Source organism: Protomyctophum bolini (genome assembly GCF_963924005.1).
Source record: "Protomyctophum bolini genome assembly, chromosome: 10".
NCBI classification, from domain to species: Eukaryota; Metazoa; Chordata; class Actinopteri; order Myctophiformes; family Myctophidae; genus Protomyctophum; species Protomyctophum bolini.
Genome location: NC_137871.1, coordinates 17,784,514 through 17,807,144, shown reverse-complemented (window position 1 = coordinate 17,807,144; position 22,631 = coordinate 17,784,514). Strand labels below are relative to the sequence as shown.

General features: G+C 41.7%; 1 protein-coding gene across 2 annotated transcripts; it reads left to right on the top strand.

Moving 5' to 3' along the window:
• The first annotated feature begins 3,501 nt into the window (after positions 1-3,501).
• Positions 3,502-22,390, top strand: smad5 (SMAD family member 5). 2 transcript variants are annotated; one of them, XM_080774030.1, is made up of 7 exons: positions 3,502-3,758; positions 10,211-11,232; positions 12,899-13,177; positions 14,656-14,763; positions 17,572-17,793; positions 17,912-18,168; positions 21,310-22,390. In XM_080774030.1, exons 2-7 carry the CDS (start codon positions 10,830-10,832, stop codon positions 21,451-21,453), a joined length of 1,413 nt encoding a protein of 470 aa, XP_080630156.1. In that variant the 5' UTR covers positions 3,502-3,758; positions 10,211-10,829; the 3' UTR covers positions 21,454-22,390. The 2 variants fall into 2 exon arrangements, with proteins under 2 accessions (XP_080630156.1, XP_080630155.1); XM_080774029.1 differs by lacking the exon at positions 3,502-3,758 and adding an exon at positions 4,471-4,611.
• The last annotated feature ends 241 nt before the right edge of the window (positions 22,391-22,631 follow it).

Sequence of the window (22,631 nt, the reverse complement as noted above, 5' to 3'; positions counted from 1 at the left end):
ATTTATCAGGTCGGGTCCATCATGGATAAATGTTAAAGTTGTGGAAAAATCATGGCTCCTCGCGCATTATAATGTCCTAAGGAGTGAGGACGCCATGATTTTTCCATTACTTTTTTCCATTTAATGTGGGTGGGTGGTGAAATATCAGGCCTCTACTATGATGGGTTGTGTTTTTAGCCCACAAGATGCCACTATATCACAGAAAATGAGTTTCCTGACCGGAATAGATTATGAGAGTAGACAGCTAGGCCCGATTTGGGAATTAATTTGTTCAGAGGTGTTAAAGAACTGGAGAGACAGGGAGACCCCTGTTACTTAACAAACACCAAACACTAGCAATGATTACTATCAGAATATAGAAAATACTTTAAACAGAAATATTGTTTTAACCATACAATATCACTTACAGGAAGTTACAGCTAACTTTAAAGAGAAGTGGTACCTTGCATGGTTGTACCCTGCAAAGCCCTGTGGGCCGAGTGGCCACATAGATTGATCTCATAAAGGAACATTTAATTTGAAGTGATATCATTATATTACTCAAACCTGCACTTGGACTTGGCCACTAAACATCTTTCTCTCCCCATTTTCTTGTAAAATTCTTACGGAATATTTCCAGTTTAGGCTGTTGCTGAACCTGAACAAACAAAACGCACCAATTAAACCTTTGTTAGGCCCTTAATTGCTGTTTTTGTTTGACACAAATATATTTCATGAAGGAGTCAAGATTGTGTTAAAGAAAGTTTACAGAAAGTGTTAAAATGATCGAGTGGCCACACCCACCAGTACAAGTATACCTGGTTTTAGCTGTGATAATGGTATTGGGGGAGAGGATGATTTTAGTGTTTCACTAAAGTGGTGTATTTCGATTGGGCCTTTTGACTCAAAGGCTTTCAGGAAGAAACCAAAAATACATAGGGAAGACATATTTGAATATTTTAACCACACCAGGGGGTATATTATATAATAATAGTATTGTTAACTCCATAGACACATGGATTGGATACCATAGATATTTCGCGTCCCTAATTGTATAATAATCTGTTCATTATGTAATCGTTTATCCCCCAAAATCATGAGGGCTGGTTTGACATGCAGCATCAACATTCTTATAATGAAATCCCCTCAATGTGTTGCAAATGATTGGCAGGCCATGGGCAGTTCTTCTCACGGTATTGAAGAGAGACATATTTCTGTTGGAGTTTACACATACAGATAACAGCATAACCACTTACCACACCTGCACACATACTGTTTTTTTAATTATTTTACCTGTAGTGCACATGCTCTCTAGCCCTGCTACAAAATTACTGTGAAATCCAAAAGCCTGAGAATCACTGATTTGATACATTTGTTTCACCAGATCTTTGTGAGTGACTGGGATTCAAGGTCTCAAAATGTCCGTACACCTGTCCTGAATGCTGCTGAGAGCAGCATCGCACTTGAACAACCCATAGTGTGTGTGTGTGTGTGTGTGTGGAGGGGGGTCCTCGAGTCTGGTTCAAATCTGGTTCCGTCCTTATACTCTTAATCAATGGACTATTTATGGTGTTCTGAGCTGTGCTATCCTGACCATCCTACCACTGGTGCCTCTGTGCCGGCCACTGGGGGAAAAGGTGAACATGGAGTAATACAATTCTACTCATATTGTACAGTTGTTGCAGAGAGGGGGAGGAGGCCAAACCCAACGATTGGCCTTGACAGATAACATTCCATCCCAACGCACTTGTACACACGCACACAACCTTGTCGATCAGCTATATTCACTAGTCCCGGGCAAACGTCTAATGTCTGTTTTGGCTCTCGACCTGAAAAGTTTGGGAACCACTTCGTTAGTGTGATCTCATAAAGAAACATTTAATTTGAAGTGATATCATTATATTACTCAAACCTACACTTGGCCACTAAACATCTTTCTCTCTCCATTTTCTTGTAAAATTCTTACGGAATAATAAACTATGGTCAGGTCTATTGCTGTATTATTACATATTGCCTTTCTGTTTCCAGACCACAGACTAAGGAGGAGAAGAAACAGATCACAAAAACCAGCTCGACGTCTGCAACGCCATTATTAATATGTCTAATCACTGGATCATTGTTTTTAAATTTACATCCTGGTAAGGTAACTACACAACCCAAACCTCTAAAAAAGTGGTCTTACCCTTTAAGGGGCTTTGATGTGCTAATTTGATTGGCACTGCAAATTTGAAGGAGAAACACAAAGGTCAGGTGTCATTTGTGTTTCCTGTGCAAATCACACAGCCTATTATATTATACCACTTACAATGCAGAAATACTTTCAATTGTCCTCTAGAGGGAGTGCTAGTTAAACAAATAACTGCTGAATATGTGTATCCTCTCAGGGAAACATACATTATCTATTAAAGAGATTTTAACTCTTACATTGGATAATGTCTGTAGTGTTAAATTATATCACTTTGTTTTCATTTGAAGAAAACAATGATATTTCTGTTGCTGCATACTTTCTTTATCCCACATTTTTCACCCGGACCTGGGGAGAGCACAGAACTGAACTCATGCTTCCTTCATGCACGAGGAGTGAGCAGGCCGCTTCCTGTCACTTGACAGGGAGTTTCCCACGCATATCGCGTGGAAGGAACACGTTATTCCAACCAGTTCCTCTCCCCTCCATCAGGCACCCCGGCTGACCAGGGGGAGGCAGTATAGAGACCTGACCACGATTACTGCATGTTTTTTTATGAGGATATCATCTACCCTTAGCCTGGCATGGCAAGACTAGGGGACACAGGGAGAACATGCAAATTCCACGCAGAAAGGCCCTTTCACCCACTCCAATGGGGGGGGGACAATATTCGAGATTGAGAGTTGAGACTAGAGAGCAACTGCAGTTACTGCCCGTAGGGTAGGTTATATACCGGTAGCCAGAATGGTCATTGTGGCGAGAGGCAAGCATGCAGCGGCAGACAATAGACAACAAAGACTGCGCAATAAAATTGGAACGGTGCTAGAGAGACCTGCTAGAGAGTGCTGGTCGGGAAGAATAAATAAATAAATAGACCAGTCATTAGTATTACCCAATAGTGCGGCCTGTGCAGGGACATTCAGACCCAAATAACCCCTCTCCGGTGCCTATGCGTGGAGGAGAGAACATGCCCACGGCAGGAATTGAACCCAGGACCTTAGCTCTGAGCTAACAACGCTAAGAAGAAATGGCACCCTTTTCACATTGGCCTATTATAGCCGCCACCAGCAGGCCACAATAATCTACCTGTCCTGACCTGGCGGAGACCTGTGCTCCGAGGAGCTTTATCTCTGCAAGACGGATCAAATCGGAAGAAAAAACAAAAATCTAAAACTAAAACAAATAAACCAACTCAGAAGCAACAAATTCAACAATGCACACTGATAGCTGAAACATATGAAACGGATGCACACTTTCCTCTAAATGTGAAGGTCGATTGCCCACTAGTGGTTCAATCCCAGCGACACACACTGGCTTTTCACATGGGTAACTAAAGACCGATGGAAGAACTCTATCCTGCTGCCGCTGCTGGACTAGATGGACCCTATCTTCGCTGAACAAAGAATGGATCATGACTCTGAAGTCTAATAACTTGTGTTTGATAACTGAACGACATGCAAGTCCAATGAAGGCGATTTTGGAACAATCGACAACAACAGTGGACAACAGTACTATACAACAACGCCGCAACGGTCCAGACAGTGTGGAGCCAACAATTTGTGTGACGTTCCCGAGCCGTAGCACAACCTAAGCTGTGAGAACTCCAACTTTGTTATACACTTTGAAACGTTTAAAAGGCCTTAAAAACAACATCTCTATCAATATTTAATCGCGAATCTACTCTACTGTTTACAGGAATCGATATTTCAGGAGGCGGAAATAAGTTAGTACTTATTGGTATGCAGTCGTGTTTTGAAAAGTAGGCCTTTCGTTTGCAGAACACTGCACTGTTATTATTTTAACTGTTTGCAAAATAGTTGACAGTGGCACGTATTAACATTTGACCAGCAAAAGACCAAAAGTCACTAAATCCATTCTTGTATTTCAACGCCAAAGCGAGTAATGGTACCAATTTTTCTTTGATGCGGAGGGATATCATGCAACTCCTCCGCTTGTCTTAGTGTTGCCAGCCTATGTTAGAGAAATAAGCAACCAGGACTAGGAAAACTAGCCCAGAAGTAGGGCACTGGGCCATGAGCACTTGCTACTATACATTGATATTCAATTGGGGTTTAGGGACAAATAATTGTGAAGCTAGGCTAGCACAAATAAGCAACTACACGTTAGAGTTTAGAAATTAGAAGTAGAACCCCCCCCCTTGCAAACTTGCAAATACTATTATATCGATAGAAAATAAAAGCAACTTCACAGAAAGATAAGCCCAAAGTCGCTTATAATAAGCGGACATGGCAACCCTGGCTTGTCTCCGGGACTGACTGGGACATGGCCTGGCTGGGAATACCGAGGGGAGAGAGGAGGGCAGAGGACTGAGGGAGCAGCGGCAACAACTAGAAAAGAACGAGCTTTATTAAAGATCAAAATGCTCCAATGCTCCACAACCTAAAAAGCGCACCGGATCAAGAGACTGCTTTCGTGCATCCTTGGCGGTATGTAGTCAACTTGAGGACCGCGTATCTGTTGGGGGAAAATTAGCTTTCAAACTGATAGAGATCCATCATCACTGTGAAAAGCTACGTTGGAGCAGAGGAGGCTCGACAGGCTTTGCCGTGCGCCGAAAATCGCAGATCTGCAAGCTCACAACTTCACAAGGCGTCGCGGTGGCAATGTGCTGTGAGTTTGTATATCTGCAGTTTTCGTTGCGCCATACGGCCGTACGACGGAATATATACATACTACATTAAGCATAAGAGAATTACATTTTTGGCCGCACGAGCATGTCGTTCGATTAAAAAAAAACAAAAAACGTTTTCAACTGGGGCCAAAAAAAGTGTCGCCACGAAACGCTCGTGCGACCACATAAACGCCTTTTATTTCACCCATTTAGCTGGAAAAGAAAGTGATTGTAAAAGTTTGTGTGGAATGGTGGGAGAGAGAGAGGAGGGCTGAAGTTAACCAGAAAACATGGCATTTGTTAGAATAAAACGCCTTTAAACCTTCAACACACATGGCAGTGGCACAAGACGACGTTCTAAAACTGATGGAAGTGTCGCCCTGTTGAAAATAACACAAAACTAAACTATAGGCCACTTTTGTTGGCTAAGCTAGTTAGCAGCTAGGGCGCTAGGTTAACTACAAATACACATTGTAGTTATTTATTAGATCATGTTTGTGTGTGCGCGCGCACGGTTGTGCATTTGTGTACGTCAACAACACTTTGGTTCGGAGCAGTGTTTTGTCATTTAATAGCTAAATGTTTTTGGAGATATGCCGACTCAGATGTGTTATTTTGTCTCTTTATGAGTTATGCTTATTAGTATCACCGATTCATCCTTCCATATTGTCTGCTTCCTGTACTCTTTCTGTGCTTGTAAGCCATGTCAAAAGTGATCAGGCTTCTTCATGAACAGTGAACACAAGTAGGCTACAGCTACACAACCCAGTGTCAGTGAGATCCTATTTCTGGAAGTTGGGCTCGTTTAATGCTTTGTGTTAGGAGAACTTGTTTGCTACTCTAAACCAGCGTTGCAATGTTGGCCACAGAGTAAAGGAGTGATAGTGTTTTATGGAGGTATTTTTCCACACCAATGGAAGAATGCCCTCAGATGATTTTTTCCTATAGTAAAAAGCAAAGGGTATGGTATCTGATACATGAAATAAACTGAATCCATAATACACAGGGGTTGACACTAAGGTCTCAGAAGCACTTGACCATGTCCTACTTGCCCAAAGGTCATGCCCACTTGAGAGGGGAAAAAAGTCCATTGTAAAATTATGAGTCAAATTTGAATTACCGTTCACTAGACTGTACGATAAAAAATGTACCTCAATTGTCATGCCTAATACCTACATACAGTAGCTATGAATGACTCATTGGGTTCACACTTGATATTTCATATTTTTAAGTGTAGAAACAGTGAAATCAGCACTTCATAGCGGTAAACAGTGCTCTTGAGTCTTATATTCATTTCACAGACCAGAAGAGTGCTCTGGCCACGTTCAGGTGTTTTATATTTTGTGTTGTGTTCATAGATGGTTTGAGTGCTCTCAAAAGAGCACTCGCCCGGTCGGGCAACCTGAATGCAGACTCCACCTGCCCCAAAGTTTTATTTACCTGCCAGGGGGAGGTAATTAAAACATTTGATTATGGTGATGTTAATTTAGTAAACATGTCAGTATAGAAATCTTTAGAAAACTGATTGTTACTAGGGAAACTGTATACTGTATATATTTAGCAGAGATGCACAATCTATACATACACCTTGTAGACTTAACATAACATTGTTGGCACTTCAAAAGATCTAGGCCTAAATAGAGTGAGAGGTTGAGGCACACTTGATATGATGTCTCACCATGTGCAGGTTGTTTGAAAGTATAGTGGCCAAGGTGGTCAGGTTGTTTGTTAAGATACATTATAGGGTGCATAGTATTCTGAATTGTGATATACAGTAATATATGATGTACAGTCCATTGAGTCGAGGTAACCTCCTCCAAAATGGTGGACATGCTAATGTCTGCGAGTGGTTTTAAAAGGCAGACCCATCAAAAATGTCTGTTAGTATTACTGCTGATCGTTTCACAAAATCTGGTTATTGTATTCTCCTGTCATGCGCGCTGTGAGTTGCAGAGTTCTGGGTGTGTATTGTAAGATATAATAACATTTCATAACACAAGCAAAACAACTTAACAAGCTATCAATTTGAAAAGTTACCAGGGCAAGATTACTTTCTTCACCTGAGTTTTTAATCAGACTGACCCATTATGTTTGTTACTATAATTTCTTTCACGTGTGACTTTGCATAATCTTTCCAGGCATATTTCATCTATATGCCTGTCTGTGTTGAACAGTGTTTGTCACTGACAATGGACTTTCCTCAACTTTTAATTGCTCACTGTGTGTAATTGATTGAATACGTCAGAGGAATTGTACCTCTGAAGTACAATAATGCTAAAAGGATGACACAAAAAGGCCTGAGGGCTTGTTTCCATTGTGCTGTATTCATCAAGACATACAATACTATACAAGAAATCATCAATACTAAGAGCAATAAAAGTACATTTACAGAAACGCAGGGGGTAATTTATTTTAGCAAGCTATAATTAATACTTGTCTATGTCCAGCTGCAAATTTCAGACAGGTGCTTATGGCGGCAAAACTGTGACCCAAATTGTGTTTTGCTCTCGCAGACAGCTGACCAAATATAATTTAATAACACAATATTCCTTCATTTGAAATTGTTCCATGGTCTGTGAACATATCGGGACATCTCATGAGTAGTGGCCTACTCTTGAGGCCCTCACTCCAAATCAATTGGTGGAGAAAAACAACTCAATAGAACATTTATAGTCTTGACACTGTTTTTGTTGTAAAGGTCTGAATACCTTGCAGTTGGGACTCGGGACATTTCCCTGCCTTCTTTCATGTGAATGTAGAACAATGAACCATGGATGCAGGACTAGTGCTGCTGGACAGCTGTGTGCTAGAAGGGAGGGATCTGGTCAGAGATGGGATGAGGGAGGAAGCAGCTCTTTGTAGCCACATCCTTTTCGACGGACTGGCCTCACAAGCCCTTAAACAGCTGCCGCAGGGTCTGACACAGAAGGTTGTCTGTCCTGCTGTATCTGTTTAGTCTTTATCTGCTTGTTGGGGATTCACAATTACACTAGTACAAGATATCAGATATATATTTTTTGTCTTGGGTCAGAAACGTCTACTTAATAAATCTGCATCCATGTGGTTGGAAAGGCTTACAGTAAATCTAAACCTACAATGGAAGGTTGTACGAATGTTTTGCATTGGATCTGACCTGGCAGATACAATTCCTAATATTGTTTATTTATGCTTAGGGCGCCTTGTCTCAGCCATATGGCTCTTATTCTCCTCACTTTGTAATATTAATTTTACATTTTATATATAAACTATAATAATAATACAACTTTATTTGTATAGAACCTTTCATGACATGAAATGCAGCTCAAAGTGCTTTACAGAGCAATAAAGAAAAAAGAAAAGTAAAGGCATAAAACAAAATTTAAATAATGGCAGCAACGCAATACAGTGAGTACATGAATAATAACAAGAATTAAATTAATTAAGAATTAAATAAAAGCGCAACTAAAAGCAAGAGTATATAAGTCTTGAGATGTCTTCACATATTGTGTCTTGAGATGTGCTTAGTTTAAAAATGTCTACAAACTCTGTAGCACTTTACATTTGAAACAAATCTCAAAGTTCTGTATCCTCTCGCATCACTTTTCTAGCTTTTTCAATATAAATGTGTTCACTGTTCATTCATCTTGCCACCTCAGTAAAATGGAATATTCTTCAGCGCAAAATTGCTCACCTTGCCTTTGTTTATTTGATTTTTGTCATTGCTATGTATTCGTGTTCACAAATGGTCTGCACGATAGAGCTGACTGTGTAGCATCCTTGTTTGTCATTGTCAGGCCATTAGTTTGGCTGCACAGCACAACAAAAACAAAACATTGATTATGTCCATTTTAGTTGTTATTTGCCAAGTACCTTTCCACATACCTGTAATTCATTCATTTACCCATCCTAACTATGAGGAGCAGTGGGTTAATACATCACCTGGGCAGCAGTAGTAGAGGTTACAGGTGTCTTTCTCAGAGAACACTTTGACATGTGACATTGGATGAGTCTTGTGTAGACATGGCCTGTATCCACATATAATTGTGTTCTAGAAGTTCTAACTTGAAGGGCATTGCGCCCACCCATCTGATAATGAGTCAGGGGTTGTACTGTAGTCAGGGGACTACAACCTTGTACCATTCGCTGGTCCTTTTTACTATTTGATACAATCGATCATTATGTGATGTGTAGTACTGGAACATCTTCCCCCGGTCTGCCCACCCACTTAACAAAAACATTAATATGGCAGTTAACAGTTCTACTGCGTAACCCGTGTTCCCCTCTATTTAATCCAATACTCTATGCTGCCTAGATTGTCTTATTACCTTTGGAGCATACGCCAAAGTATTTGCAGCTTTGATCTACGAAAATCCGGCGGAAAATAGTCTGATGGTTTGTTGTTGAAGAGAAAAACATGCCGCCATTACAATGTCCAAACAAACCCACTTGCATCATTTCTCTCCAAAAGCTCTTGAATATGATTAATGATTACTGTGATTTAGTATCGGTTCAGTTCAGTTTTATTTTCGGAATGGTGGACATACAGTTCATACATAAAACATATTTCCATTTCCCCCCCTTTTTTTCCTACTTCTTTTGGAAAAGAAGTGTGAACATATGAAGCATATTGACTACATGAAAGTGGTCCTTGGTTCAAAATAGAAATCAAGTCATTTATAGGACTAAGATTTTTTTTTTAGTTTTTTTAATTCAAGGTGCAGTTCAACTCAAGTCTTGTTTATTAAATGTTGCATGTACTGTAGTAGTAACCTTGGGAACTAATCGTTCCTCAGCCATGTGGCCCATAGGGCAAGATCCTATCTGAGGGAGTGAGGGGCTTGAAGTACATCCCCCAGCCATGATGTACAAGTACAAAGCTGGACATGATTCCAGTAACTAAGTCGCAGAGACGTGCCCCGAATCCAACCCTTGATGACAGTGCCAAGCAGGGATTGTTGGGTCCAATTCTTATAGTCGTTGTCATTGTCATGAACGACCTCCAAATCTCAGTGAGGACACTAACCACAAGGTCACTGAGCTGGTCTTTTGTGTGCGACTGTATGTGTAGGTACAGCTGTGAATAGTCTACGTTGAATTATTTGACTAGTACCTACTCATACTATTAAACCATAAACTGATTACATTCTATATAACATATTAAACAACATTTCAGTAAATAAAGTTTATTATAATTATAGATAAATATAAATAACGTGTGACAATACAAGTAATAGTATGAAGATCAATTCCAAATATGCATTACAGTCATTTAGGAGAGGACATTCAGAACTGAAATGTTTATTTCCACATCCTTATAATATAATGTTTTCTTTTAATGTAATGTAATGTAAAATATTTCTCATGCAAAAGCAATTTCTGATACTGCAGCATATTTTAATTCCTGACCCCAACTCTTTTGAACCTCTCTTACACAGGATGCCCATGGACTAAATCTCCTGACATCGGTGGGAGATCCAAGACGGTACAACGAGAAGCTGGGAGTCACTGGTGAAAAGCCACCTATATGCTGAGCTGATCTGGAATTGTAGGGCCTGCTGTTGCATGCCTCTTTTTTTTTAACGGCAGTCCTGATCCCAACCCCTGTGGACTGACCCCCAACCTCGCCGCCTCCCCTCAGTGGTGGTGGTGACCCAGCTCCGGCCAGCTTGCTGTGGGGCTCTTCCTGTACAGCAGCAGCTGCGTCCTGCTTGCTGCCTCCTCTCCCTCCCCTCACTTCCTGTCCTTGGTCACACAAGGCTAAAGTCTCCTCTCCTCACACCCCCACCCCTCATCTCTACCGTCCTCTCTCTCTCTCACACACCGCACACACACACACACACACACACACACACACACACACACACACACACACACACACACACACACAGTCGCACACTCCTGTCCGTTGTTGACCACACACCCTTTTTAGAATTTTGATAGTAAGTAAGCAGTGAGCTGCAACACCTTGGGATTAGATACCCAACGTTCCCCTTGGTCAGAACAGTCCGACTTCTGGGGAAGCCCCCCTTTCTCCTTTGCACTACAATCTCCATCATGACCACCATGTCCAGCCTCTTCTCCTTCACGAGCCCGGCGGTCAAACGCCTACTGGGCTGGAAGCAAGGTGACGAGGAGGAGAAATGGGCGGAGAAGGCGGTGGATGCGCTGGTAAAGAAGCTAAAGAAAAAGAAAGGTGCCATGGAGGACCTCGAGAAGGCCCTGAGCAGCCCTGGACAGCCCAGTAAATGTGTGACCATTCCCAGGTCGCTGGACGGCCGGCTCCAGGTGTCTCACAGAAAAGGACTGCCCCACGTCATCTACTGCCGTGTGTGGCGCTGGCCAGACCTCCAGTCCCACCACGAGCTCAAGCATCTGGAGGTTTGCGAATACCCGTTTGGATCCAAACAGAAAGAAGTCTGCATCAACCCGTATCACTACAAGCGAGTGGAGAGCCCTGGTAGGTATTCCTGTTCCTGATCGGTGGACACTCATATCAATGAGCCTGCTGGGAGGCTTGTATTGTGCTTTCACGAAGAGAGGGGCTGCTTTCCTATATACCATATAAACTAAAAGCCACAAAATAACATGGAAGCTTACATCCAAATAAGAGATGAGTCAATTTAAATTGAGTATTCAGTTTTTCTAGGCTTTAGGTTGGACTGTTACATTTGTCTATTTGATTTTGATCATTCATAATTAGACTTTAATGTAATTTTTTGGATGCATTAAGCAACACAGCTTCACATACATTGAAGCTTATCTAACCGTAAATACTAATAATCAATGAGATGACTCACTCGCATGGTACAACAGGAGGATTAAGCTGTGAAAATCGGGAGTTGTGCACACATGCCTGAGCTCAAATCTAAGTAGGTTGGGGAAATGGTAAACAGATCTCCAGAGGTCAGGAGGGAAGGGCTGTCATCACACAGGCCTGTTCTGCACCCCCCCCTTCCATTGCACAGAAAATCAATACCACTAGCTCTTTTTGAGTCTTATTAGATTTTATGCCTTGGGCACTCCAGTTGGGGTGTGGCATCAGAAAGTCACTAAATGCATAGTCCCTCTCTGACTACACACTTTGACAATATTCATATATATACTGTACATCGGTTTCACTCGCTCTTTTTCTGTGTCTTGCTCTCAGTCAGACACAGCATCAGACACGGGGTAACTCTTAAAGACAGCCTCCCTGACTATGGGTGCTGCCTCAGCCTCTGCTGCTTGCTGACAAGGGATCGCTAGCTCTCTCCATTCACCATGTGGGATCACATGTCGCGAGGAGAAAACGTGTTATATCACTGTACAACTGGGTAGTTTTGCTGGGACTATGTATGAGGCCTACAGCCAATCAGTGAAGGTAGTTTGGACTGGCAAAATTGGTAGTTTCTTTTTGTATATAATGCTATTGACGTTTGTGCACAACACTCTTGAGTGTTGCATTTATTATTTTTTTATTTAAATTATATATATTTTTATGGGCATGTCATGTGATCTACCTCCACACCCTTGGTGATCTTAGATCGCAATCTACCTTTTGGGCACCCCTGGTCTACACTAATGCAGAGAACATCTTAAATCCTTTTGTTGTTGTTGTTGTTGACATTAATCATGTTCCTATTGTGTTTCCTATTGATAACCATGATGACGGTTCTATCTGTGTATTTCTTGACTGCCAGACAGGTATAAATTAATTAATTCTTCCACCACTGCCATTATTATTTTGAAGGCCCACGGGTTCCGCAACGTGAACCAGAATAAAACGAAGGCTGTGTAAAGTGACAGACAATCATACTTTCTTTCGCCCGAAAAATACATTTTGTAACCGCGATCATCGGTTCTCTAGTTATGGGCTGTGAATAAAGCTTGTTTTAACCGAAAACTAAACCTGGGGAAAAAATCTGAGATAAATGCATTGTTGTAATTCTATTTACACTGAGGCGGACGGAGATAGACTCTTCACTTCCAGTTCATTAAATGATATCTCGTCAATTGCAGTGAATCGTTGGATTTCAAATGACGAGATATCTCATCAATGGCAGTCAGTATTGACAGACCCAAATTGTTCTTGGAAGTGTTAATGAAATGAACTTCCTTTAACTGTCTTCGCTCTGTCCATCCAGTGCTCCCTCCTGTCCTGGTACCTCGTCACAGTGAGTTCAACCCCCAGCACAGCCTGCTGGTACAGTTTCGCAACCTCACCCACAACGAGACGCACATGCCCCTAAACGCAACCTTCCCAGAGTCCTTCCAGCAGCCACACAGCGGCGGCGGCAGCAGTGGTGGTGGGGGCTCCTTTCCCATCTCTCCAAACTCCCCTTACCCGCCCTCCCCAGCCAGCAGCGGCACCTATCCCAACTCTCCGGCTAGTTCGGGGCCCTCCAGCCCATTCCAGCTCCCAGGTATACAACATGTGCTGTATATATCAAATGCTTAATATACAGTAAACGATTGCAATATATAAATGCCATATCACTTTCAGAGGCACTAATGAATCGAATGTAATTGTATCCAATCTGTATGGTAGTGTGTGCTAATTGCTAATGCAATATCACATATACACATACAATTGGGGTGGTTGTATTATGTCTCCCTGCGCTTCTCACCTAGACACAGGATCTGACACAAATTTTGACCTGATGGTCAAGATTCAGTTTTTCCCCTGAGAAAGCAAGCAGGCTCTATTAGCTCAATGGTAAAAAATAAATTAAAAAAATCGGCACTTTCACAGGAAACGGGTTCAAATCTGGGGTAGAAGAGAAAGTTACATAGTGTGGCTTTAAAGGGCGACTGAATAATAGCCTGAATAACAGTGTGTATGAACATGCCACCCTTATGAGAAAATGTGAACCCAAATTGCAGTCGTTTTTAGATCAGGGGGTAGTCAGCCATTTGTATATGATCAATGGCATAAAAAATGCTTTTTTGTATTGCCAAATTGGACACTTATTCTTATTTGTTTTCTAGCTATATAATGAAAAGGTCGAATTATGATTTTCATCCAGACAAAGTCACACCCCTGAAGGGGAAATGCCGACTAAGCATTTTGCGCCAAATCCAGGCTTGCTTCTCGACTCACTGCAGCCTTCTAGTGGCTTCTACTAATCTAGTGGAAAGGCTCCAAACCGGTGGTCTGTTTTCTAAAGTAGCCTCAACACTCAATTTACTGAGTTGAAGACATAAAACAGATATATAAGGAAAATGGATTATTGACCCTCAAGAAAGAAATTAGCTCCTGTCTCATCTGATGGTGTCAATGTATAGAGGAAGTAACCTTTAACTGTGAGATCATCCGTGAGTGGGAGGCCAGAACAGATCTGCTGATGCACACATCGAATGGCTTCAGGCAGTCAGGCAGACAGAAGAAAAGTTATAATGGCAGTGTACTTGCTTCTGAATTGCGCTTATGAGCCCAACATCATTGTAGCAGCTCATGAACTGTAAACACCATCTTATTCTCGCTGCCATCTGGGGGCAGGGGGGAGGTTTATTTATTAATATTTAATTGAAAGTAGTCTTTTTTCCTGTTGTCCAGAATGGGTTTGAAATCTCAAGTTGCAGCTCTGCCAGGAATGGTTGGTTTTAGCATGTGGTTTTAGCAAGTGACGGATATGTGAAATCTGACACCGTTTCCGGGGACAGATCCTGTGATGATTGTTTGACTCCTGGGAGAGAGAGAGAGAGAGAGAGAGAGAGAGAGAGTGTGTGTGTGTGTGTGTGTGTGTGTGTGTGCGCTGTATGAGAGACCGTTAAAAAGGGAGCGTATGTATGCATATATGAGAGACAGGAGTGTGTGTGTGTGTGTGTGTTTGACCATTTGCCATCACCAGCAGCAACTGGTCCTCATTGCCTCTAACTGCTATTGTTTTTAATGTCTCAGCTGACACCCCACCCCCTGCCTATATGCCCCCTGACGAGCAGCTGGGCCAGGAGAGCCAATCCATGGAGACCAGCAGTAACATAGTGCCTCGGAACATGCCCAGCGGAGGTAAGCTTGAGATCTATCAAACATGTTAATTTAGGAAGATGCACCATCTCGATTGGAACCACTAGAGTGTGTGTTGTTGGGACTGAATTCCCCGCCAAGGAGTGTTTTGTCATTTCTATGAAAAAACGTTCATTTTAGACCAGTTATAACCCATTTTAGACGGATGTCTAATAGCCGACTATTGCTCAGTGGGATCGGTGATCAGCGGAAATGGTCGGTCGATCAATGAAAGTGTTCCCCGTTGTTGACTTCAATGTTAGCTGAAATCTTAAACCCCTTTATCTTCTATTATTTTCCCATATTGCGTTTTTGATAAAAACGTTGATGTTCACGGCTCATAAGAAACGCGTTGCTGGTCACGATTACAAAATTCATGATTTTGGTGGTCCAAATATAGTCCACGGGAGAATCCCTTAGCTTTTCGCTAACTTCCAGTTAGGTTTCAGGTTCCAGTTTTTGCCCCTTAAATAAGGCACAGGTCCTGAAAGGACGTTATGGCAGTGACTGGACTGTGGACATACTGGTAGGTCAATGAGATAAAGTAAATATTCGTTTCTCTGAAGAAAGTAATTTTAGTATGAAAATCTTCTGAATAATGTGTGGCTTGTGACGATCAGGTCCAATATTTAGTTCAGTGGCCATGGGGCTAAAGAATGGTTCAGAAGCTGTGTTCACATTCACACTGAATGGACTCCAACCTGCTGGTCTCCTAAAAATGGGTCCGCCTACTTTATGCAGATATGGGAAGTAAACCGGAGATGGCATGTCTTGCTATTTTGGTCTTGGAATCTATACTAAGACTGAACAATGTTGGATTGTACAACAGTTAACTCTGGTTAAGTAATTTGATTGGGCAAGAGGCATCCCATGAGTGCTGATATTCGGAATTATGGTGGAGGAAAAGATCACGCCTTTTATGTTAGTCTGTTATATACGCATGTTTCTAGGAAACACTGCAATTGCGTAAAGACCCACCCCCATCTACCTCTGATTGGCCTACCGAACATCTCCTTCTGTGACACACGCGAAACTGCTTCGCCTCTAGTCGTGTGTCATATTCGTGAGCATGGAAATGGTGCTGGCTTGTGTAAATGGTGACTTTCCTTACTTGTGGGACGAGGATTTACAATTCTGTGCCTATCGGGTTGCAACTCGAACGGGGCTGAGTCTGCTCAAGCAAATTTTGAAACGTTCGACACTGTAACTTGCGTGGTGGTGTCTCTTGTGGCTAGGGATGGAGCCCTAAAATCGGGGTCCATTACAAACCCAGTTCGGCATTTATCGAGACCTGAGTATCCATAAGCTTTTGTCTTGTCGAGCCTGTTATCAGGTATAGCCGCAGCATCTGACGCTCAGTATATAATAAGGGGAAGGCGCGTACCGTAGATTAAATGATTGACGGTAGCGCATCTCTGTCCGATATGTGTGAACAGTTTTGCCGACGTGCGAATGGGGGACAATAAAAAAAAAAGTCTGCTTATATGGTGTAGTTTGCTACTAACAGAAATTTGCATGCACAAGTGCTGCCAAAGTAGGCTATCTTTTGTTGTTTTTCTAGTTTTTTCTCCCCCTCTCTTCGAAGTTAAACTCTGCAAGCTCTAAATTGACTGGGCCAGTGGGGGGCCCACACGCGACGGGTGGTTGCGTTATGGTTGCGCCATGGAAGTATGGTGGAGCGGCTGAAAAGGTTTTGGTTACATGTTTAAAAAGACAAGAGGGGAGGTAAATGCAATATTGTAGCAGAGTTGTTAACTTAATGCACGAAAGGGAACCCAAATGCGATACCTTTGCATGTCTGCACAGAGTCTAAACAACGCAGGAGCCTCAGCTGCTGCAAGCTGAATAACCGTCCTCTTCCAACCAACACATGTGGTGCTTGTTGCCCAGCAAGACTCCGTTGCCATAATTAATAATCCAATTCATAATACATTTGGGGAAACTCAAAACTCCCTCCCTGCCATAGGGTCTTTACGCAACCGTATCGTTTCCTTGAATCACACGTTATTTATCCATGCACTCTGAACCGTTTATTATAAAATAAACGGGTGCCGATGGCCTAGTGGTTAAGGCGCATGATGCAGCCTGACTGCGAGCTGCAAGTTCGATTCCAGAGCCCGATGGCCTTTGCTGCGTGTCACTCCGTGTCTTTCAGGTGTGTACTATCTAAATAAAGGCAGAAAAGCTTTCAGTTTCTTTCTTTAAAAAACGTTTAATCATCAGATGAAAGTGACACAGGTTCACACAAGGCAGAGGTTTTGGTGAACCTGACATGGACATCTCTCTTCCCCTTGCGCTCTTTCTCATGCAAATTGGCAGGTGCTGCTCAGCTAGGCCTTGAAACAGCATTCAGAATTAGTGGTATTTTCTGAATTTCAGTGGTGATTACTATTAATATTTAACTCTGAGAGGTGTAAATTAGTTTACTGATAAAGATGGTAATGGTAAGGGGCAGTATATATGCTTTTTCCTGAAGAAGCATCACTGTCTCAGACATTGTTGTCAGGGAGGTTTTGGGTTGATAAGGTTTATCCCAGACAAATTCAAGTGTTGGCGTTCAGGCACATTTTGACACGGTGTGAACTAGCAGAGAAATCTAGTGACCGATCAATATAAAGAGGAGGAACCACTCATTCCTCTGTTGTACTTCGGTTTGTCTAGAGTTGCATAATATATTCCTTTTGCTGATTAGGTGTGCAAACTTGGCCAGTTATCCGTCTTCCAGAAGAGTCATGTATGCTTGGATGTCAGTGAAGATAAACTATACAACGAGCCTGCTCTTGTCTTGACCTATTTGCTTAACTCCCCCAGATGTGCAACCAGTAGAGTATGAGGAGCCTAGCCACTGGTGCTCTATCGTCTACTATGAGCTCAACAATCGTGTGGGTGAGGCTTACCACGCCTCGTCAACCAGTGTGCTCGTAGATGGCTTCACTGACCCTTCCAGCAACAAGAACCGCTTCTGCCTTGGATTGCTGTCCAATGTCAACCGCAACTCTACTATTGAGAACACCCGCCGACACATTGGCAAAGGTAGATCTAAATTCTATCTGTCACATGTGACGCAAGAAAAATATAGGGACATTTGCAACATATTCTGAGATAACAGATAATTAATACATCTTTTGGCTTGTCCTTATTGCCCTAACAGGAGTTCACCTGTACTATGTCGGTGGGGAAGTGTATGCAGAGTGCCTCAGTGATACAAGCATCTTTGTCCAGAGTCGTAACTGTAACTATCACCATGGCTTCCACCCCACCACAGTCTGCAAGATCCCCAGCGGGTGCAGCCTCAAGATCTTTAACAACCAGGAGTTTGCCCAACTTCTGGCCCAATCAGTTAACCATGGCTTTGAGGCAGTCTATGAGCTTACCAAGATGTGCACCATCAGGATGAGTTTTGTCAAGGTAGGGGTGTCATCTTAACATATTTCGAGCCATACACGTCCATGTACGGTTTATAAAATACAGCCCTTTGATGCCAATTCTGTGTATGTCCATGTTACGATCTTTATATTACAGTATGCCTCATCTGTGTCATATTTACTGCATAGGCGGCCGCCATCTTGGACCGGGGGAAAAGAATGTTGCATATCGATGAGGCGCGATCCATAGACTATTAGACGTCCCATCCTTGTTATGTCTCTGGGTTCTGCTGCTGTTTCTCGTTTTAATCCACATCTTTATTATCTCATTATTGAGAGCTAGTTATACCAGTTATACCCTGACGTCATATGCTGGGACGGTGCATACGCATCAAAAGTGGCGCAAAGTAGCCACAGTATACCGCTAATCAATTTACAAATTACATATACGGTACATATACATAGAGGCATTTCCTTTAATCCACCCGACACTGATCGACATATACGTCACCATCGAAGGCATTGGGTCCTTTAAACCACATCTTTATTACGTCATCATTGAGAGCTAGTTGCGAACGCAGTGAGCACTTACTATGAGACCTAGCAGATCATGTCTGTCTGTGTGTCTGTCCCGCTATACGTCCAAATATGGAGTGTGTTGCATCAGCAATCACTCAGCTCCATATATGGGCACAAAAGGGGCCAGGTCCACATATACAGTAACAGCGGGACAGACAGACAGACAGACATGATCTGCAGGGTCTCAGCTGCGTTCGCTTCCCGCGTTTGCGCGTCTTACTGGTTATACCAGTTATACCCTGACGTCATATGCTGGGACGGTGCATACGCATCAAAAGTGGCGCAAAGTAACCACAGTATACCGCTAATCAACTTACAAATTACATATACACAGAGGCATTTAGTATTAATATCACCAGTAAGACGCGCAAACGCGGGAAGCGAACGCAGCTCGTACATATTTGGGTTTTGGACGTATAGCTGCTTTGGGGACTCCTTATATGGTTATGGCTGAGTCATGGTGACGTAACAGCGGGACAGACACTTGCATCAATCACAAACAAATCACTCAGCTCCATATATAGGCACAAAAGCGGGACAGACACACAGACAGACAGACAGACAGACACACAGACAGACATGATCTGCTAGGTCTCATAGTAAGTGCTCAGTGCGTTCGCAACTATAGTCCAAGATTAAGTAAATTTAAAGCAATTGACAATTTAAAATAAATAATTCCTTCCTTCACAGAGAAGCTGAGATTTGACAGTTTGTAGCAGTCGACAGTACTTGCGCGCTCTGCTTGCACACTAGTAGGCCATAGTGTGCAACAAGCAAGTAGGCACTCGACAGAGTGCAGTTCTAGTTGACTTTTGTTCTCACTTGCAACCTTATGCAAAGCTACATGCCTGTATAAGTGTCTTCCTCTGGGGGTTTTAACTTTAACACACTGCTGCTATGCACCATGTGGCTGTAAAGTCAAGCCCTACAGTAATAATTTCAAGATATTAATATAGTATTTGAATTGGTGTGTGCTTGCGCATGCAATGTTAATATTTTATTAATTATTTTTCGTTTATCCCTGTCTAGGACAAGGGTAGACCGATGCAAGGTTGGGGGGTTCTCCTTTCACAACGTTTTACAAATCACATATTGGGACATGGTCTGAAATATTTCAGTCTTGGGATTTATTTATTTTTTGCTTTAAGCCAAGCATGTCATGATAATTGCCAACAATGCCCAAATCAGAACTAAAAGACACGATCACTGATAGACTGAGACGTTAAAAAAACAAACAAAAAAAAGTCTTGTGTAAGCTTTTCGTATGTTCCTTATGTAATATTCAAAACAGCAGTATTGATTGTTTATTGAACGGTCAGTGACCATTACAAAGATTGCATTAAAAAGCATATGCACTCTGGTTGACCAGTAGATTTGTCATGTCGTAGCCTCGTAGGGATGTAGGTTTCAAGCTTAGGGTGAGCGACTTTAAAGAGAGCAGTATTGAGAATGCTTTTCCCTAATTTCACTAGTTGTCAGAACTTGTCACTGGTGCTATATACAAATATCAAATAATCGTGAAGTTAGGACAACTCAAAGATGAAATGAAGAAAAATGTATTTGAAGGCTTGATGCAGTATGGATTTGTAATAGATTAATATGACTATGAGTAGAGTGGCTTGGCAAGTCGTGCGGTAAGTAATGGAAGCTGATGGTACGTGTGCTGCCCCACCTCAGCAATCCATCTCCCAGGGTATTGCACTGTGAAACCTGGATAGAATCCTGCATTCTCTGCTGATACTGACAATAAGCCCATCCGACCTATTTACTTTTTTGAGGGGTGCTGGCCCCTCCTATATTCAAATATTAGTGTAGATTTTTGTCTTACACTTACACTAACATTAAATTCCCATCGACAATGAATGGAGAATTTTACGTCATAGTGTCTGAGCAAATCCGCATTTTTGTTTTACACACATTAAATTCTCATTGACAATGAATGGAGAATTTTACGTCATAGTGTCTGAACAATTTGGCATAGTGACTATTTTACGTCATGATGATGTGCGATAAGAGCGCCCCTCACTTCACACAGGTGTGATTTTTGAGTTTGTTTTAAAAACACCATTGACAATGAAGATAATTTAATGTTTGATTTGTCACTGTTTGTTTTACATCACCATTACATCACCTAATCATAGCAACATGAGTTGAACTTTAATATATTAGCACCCCTCACTTCACACAGGTGTGATTTTGATATATATACTGTATATACCGTGTGTGTGTGTGCAGTATATTATACCTGTATAATATTCATCCTGGACTCGCCCTCCCTTTGGTAACTGCTGAATAAAAGTGTTTTTTTGCCTGTAGGAGAGTGCTGTATATTCATTGAACCATTCTTTGTGAAGTATGTGAACGGGACATCTTATTTGGTCATTTTATTCAGCTCTAATAAATGTAGTAAATGTATTTGTGAGAATAGTCAATTTGATTGATTTGAAAAGAATTGGCCCATGCAGCCATTGTCTCCCGTTCTGCTTGCCTCAAAATAAAGATGGGACTGCTCGCTTGTTGAAAAAGCTTTTCTGGTATATTTAAAATGTGTTCTATCTGCACACATCTTCAAAATCAGTCTCATCATTCTGTTAAATCTCCTCAGGGCTGGGGAGCTGAGTACCATCGGCAGGACGTCACTAGCACCCCCTGCTGGATAGAGGTGCACCTGCACGGGCCACTTCAATGGCTGGACAAGGTGCTGACTCAAATGGGCTCTCCTCTCAACCCCATCTCCTCTGTGTCCTAATGACAGCCCATGTAATTTGGGAGGTTCTTTTTACATGTTTTTTTTTTTTTTTTTTACAGTTTTGTTTGTTTGTTCCTCAGTGATTTATAATTTAAGGTGGTCTTAATGGCTGAACTGTTTACACGTAACTATGGGAGGGGATTATTGAACTCTGTCTTGAGAAGCAGCTGCACCAGCCGGAATCCAGTTGTTAGAATAATGTTACAAGCAAACACCTGGAGAAGAAGGCAAGTAGCACGGACATGGAGTCACTACTGCTTGACAACACTACCCACACGTTCATCAAACAAGGGACAGGACTGTTGAGCTTGGACCCGATTGTTTTTATCATTTTGTTTTAGTTGGGTTTCTCAAATGAATTTATCTTTGAAGTTTTTTTAAAGAAACAATTGTGTATCGCTACTATGCCTTACATAAAGTCAACAAGGAATTTTATCTAAAGTTTTTTGTTTCCCCTTACTTACATTGTCTACATGTCAGATATTTACAACTGAGGTATAGATACAGATATGTTTACTATTAGGCTCCGCTATCATAACAAATGCTTCCTTTTATAGTCTACTGCTATAGAAACAAACACTGAGCTACTGCCTTTGAATAAAGTTTGTTAGCCAGACTGTCAGTCTTTGACTTGGGAGATCAATCACTGAACAAAATTAACATACCTAACAATATTGTGAATGTTACGTCTATTGTAATAGAAGTAGTCATTTGTGATATAATCTGAAATACTGACTTCCAACATTGCTGATTCATGTTTGTACTATCAAGTTCAAGTGAAGATTTTCCATACTCACTGTATTAACAATCTTGTGCACTCTTGTGTTTTTTTTGTGGAGGCAAATGAAATTTCGGTGTGGGTACCAATACATTATGTGGATAGGTAACTGACTTAATTAGCACAATTAAATAAACACAGGTTATTTGATAACAATGAGTGCTTGTTTTGTCAGTTTTTACATTTATAGTTTCACATTTGGCCAAATCAGGTTTAAGCATACATACTGTTTCAACATTGGATGGGTACAGTGGGGCTTAACTAGTCTGACACTCTGTCTGCATTTTCAGACCATATATTAGTCTAATAAACTTTAAAGACCACTAAAAAAACAACTTTTACATCAGTGACACGTTTCATCCATGATCATCAGTGGACAGTGGTGATCATGGATGAAACC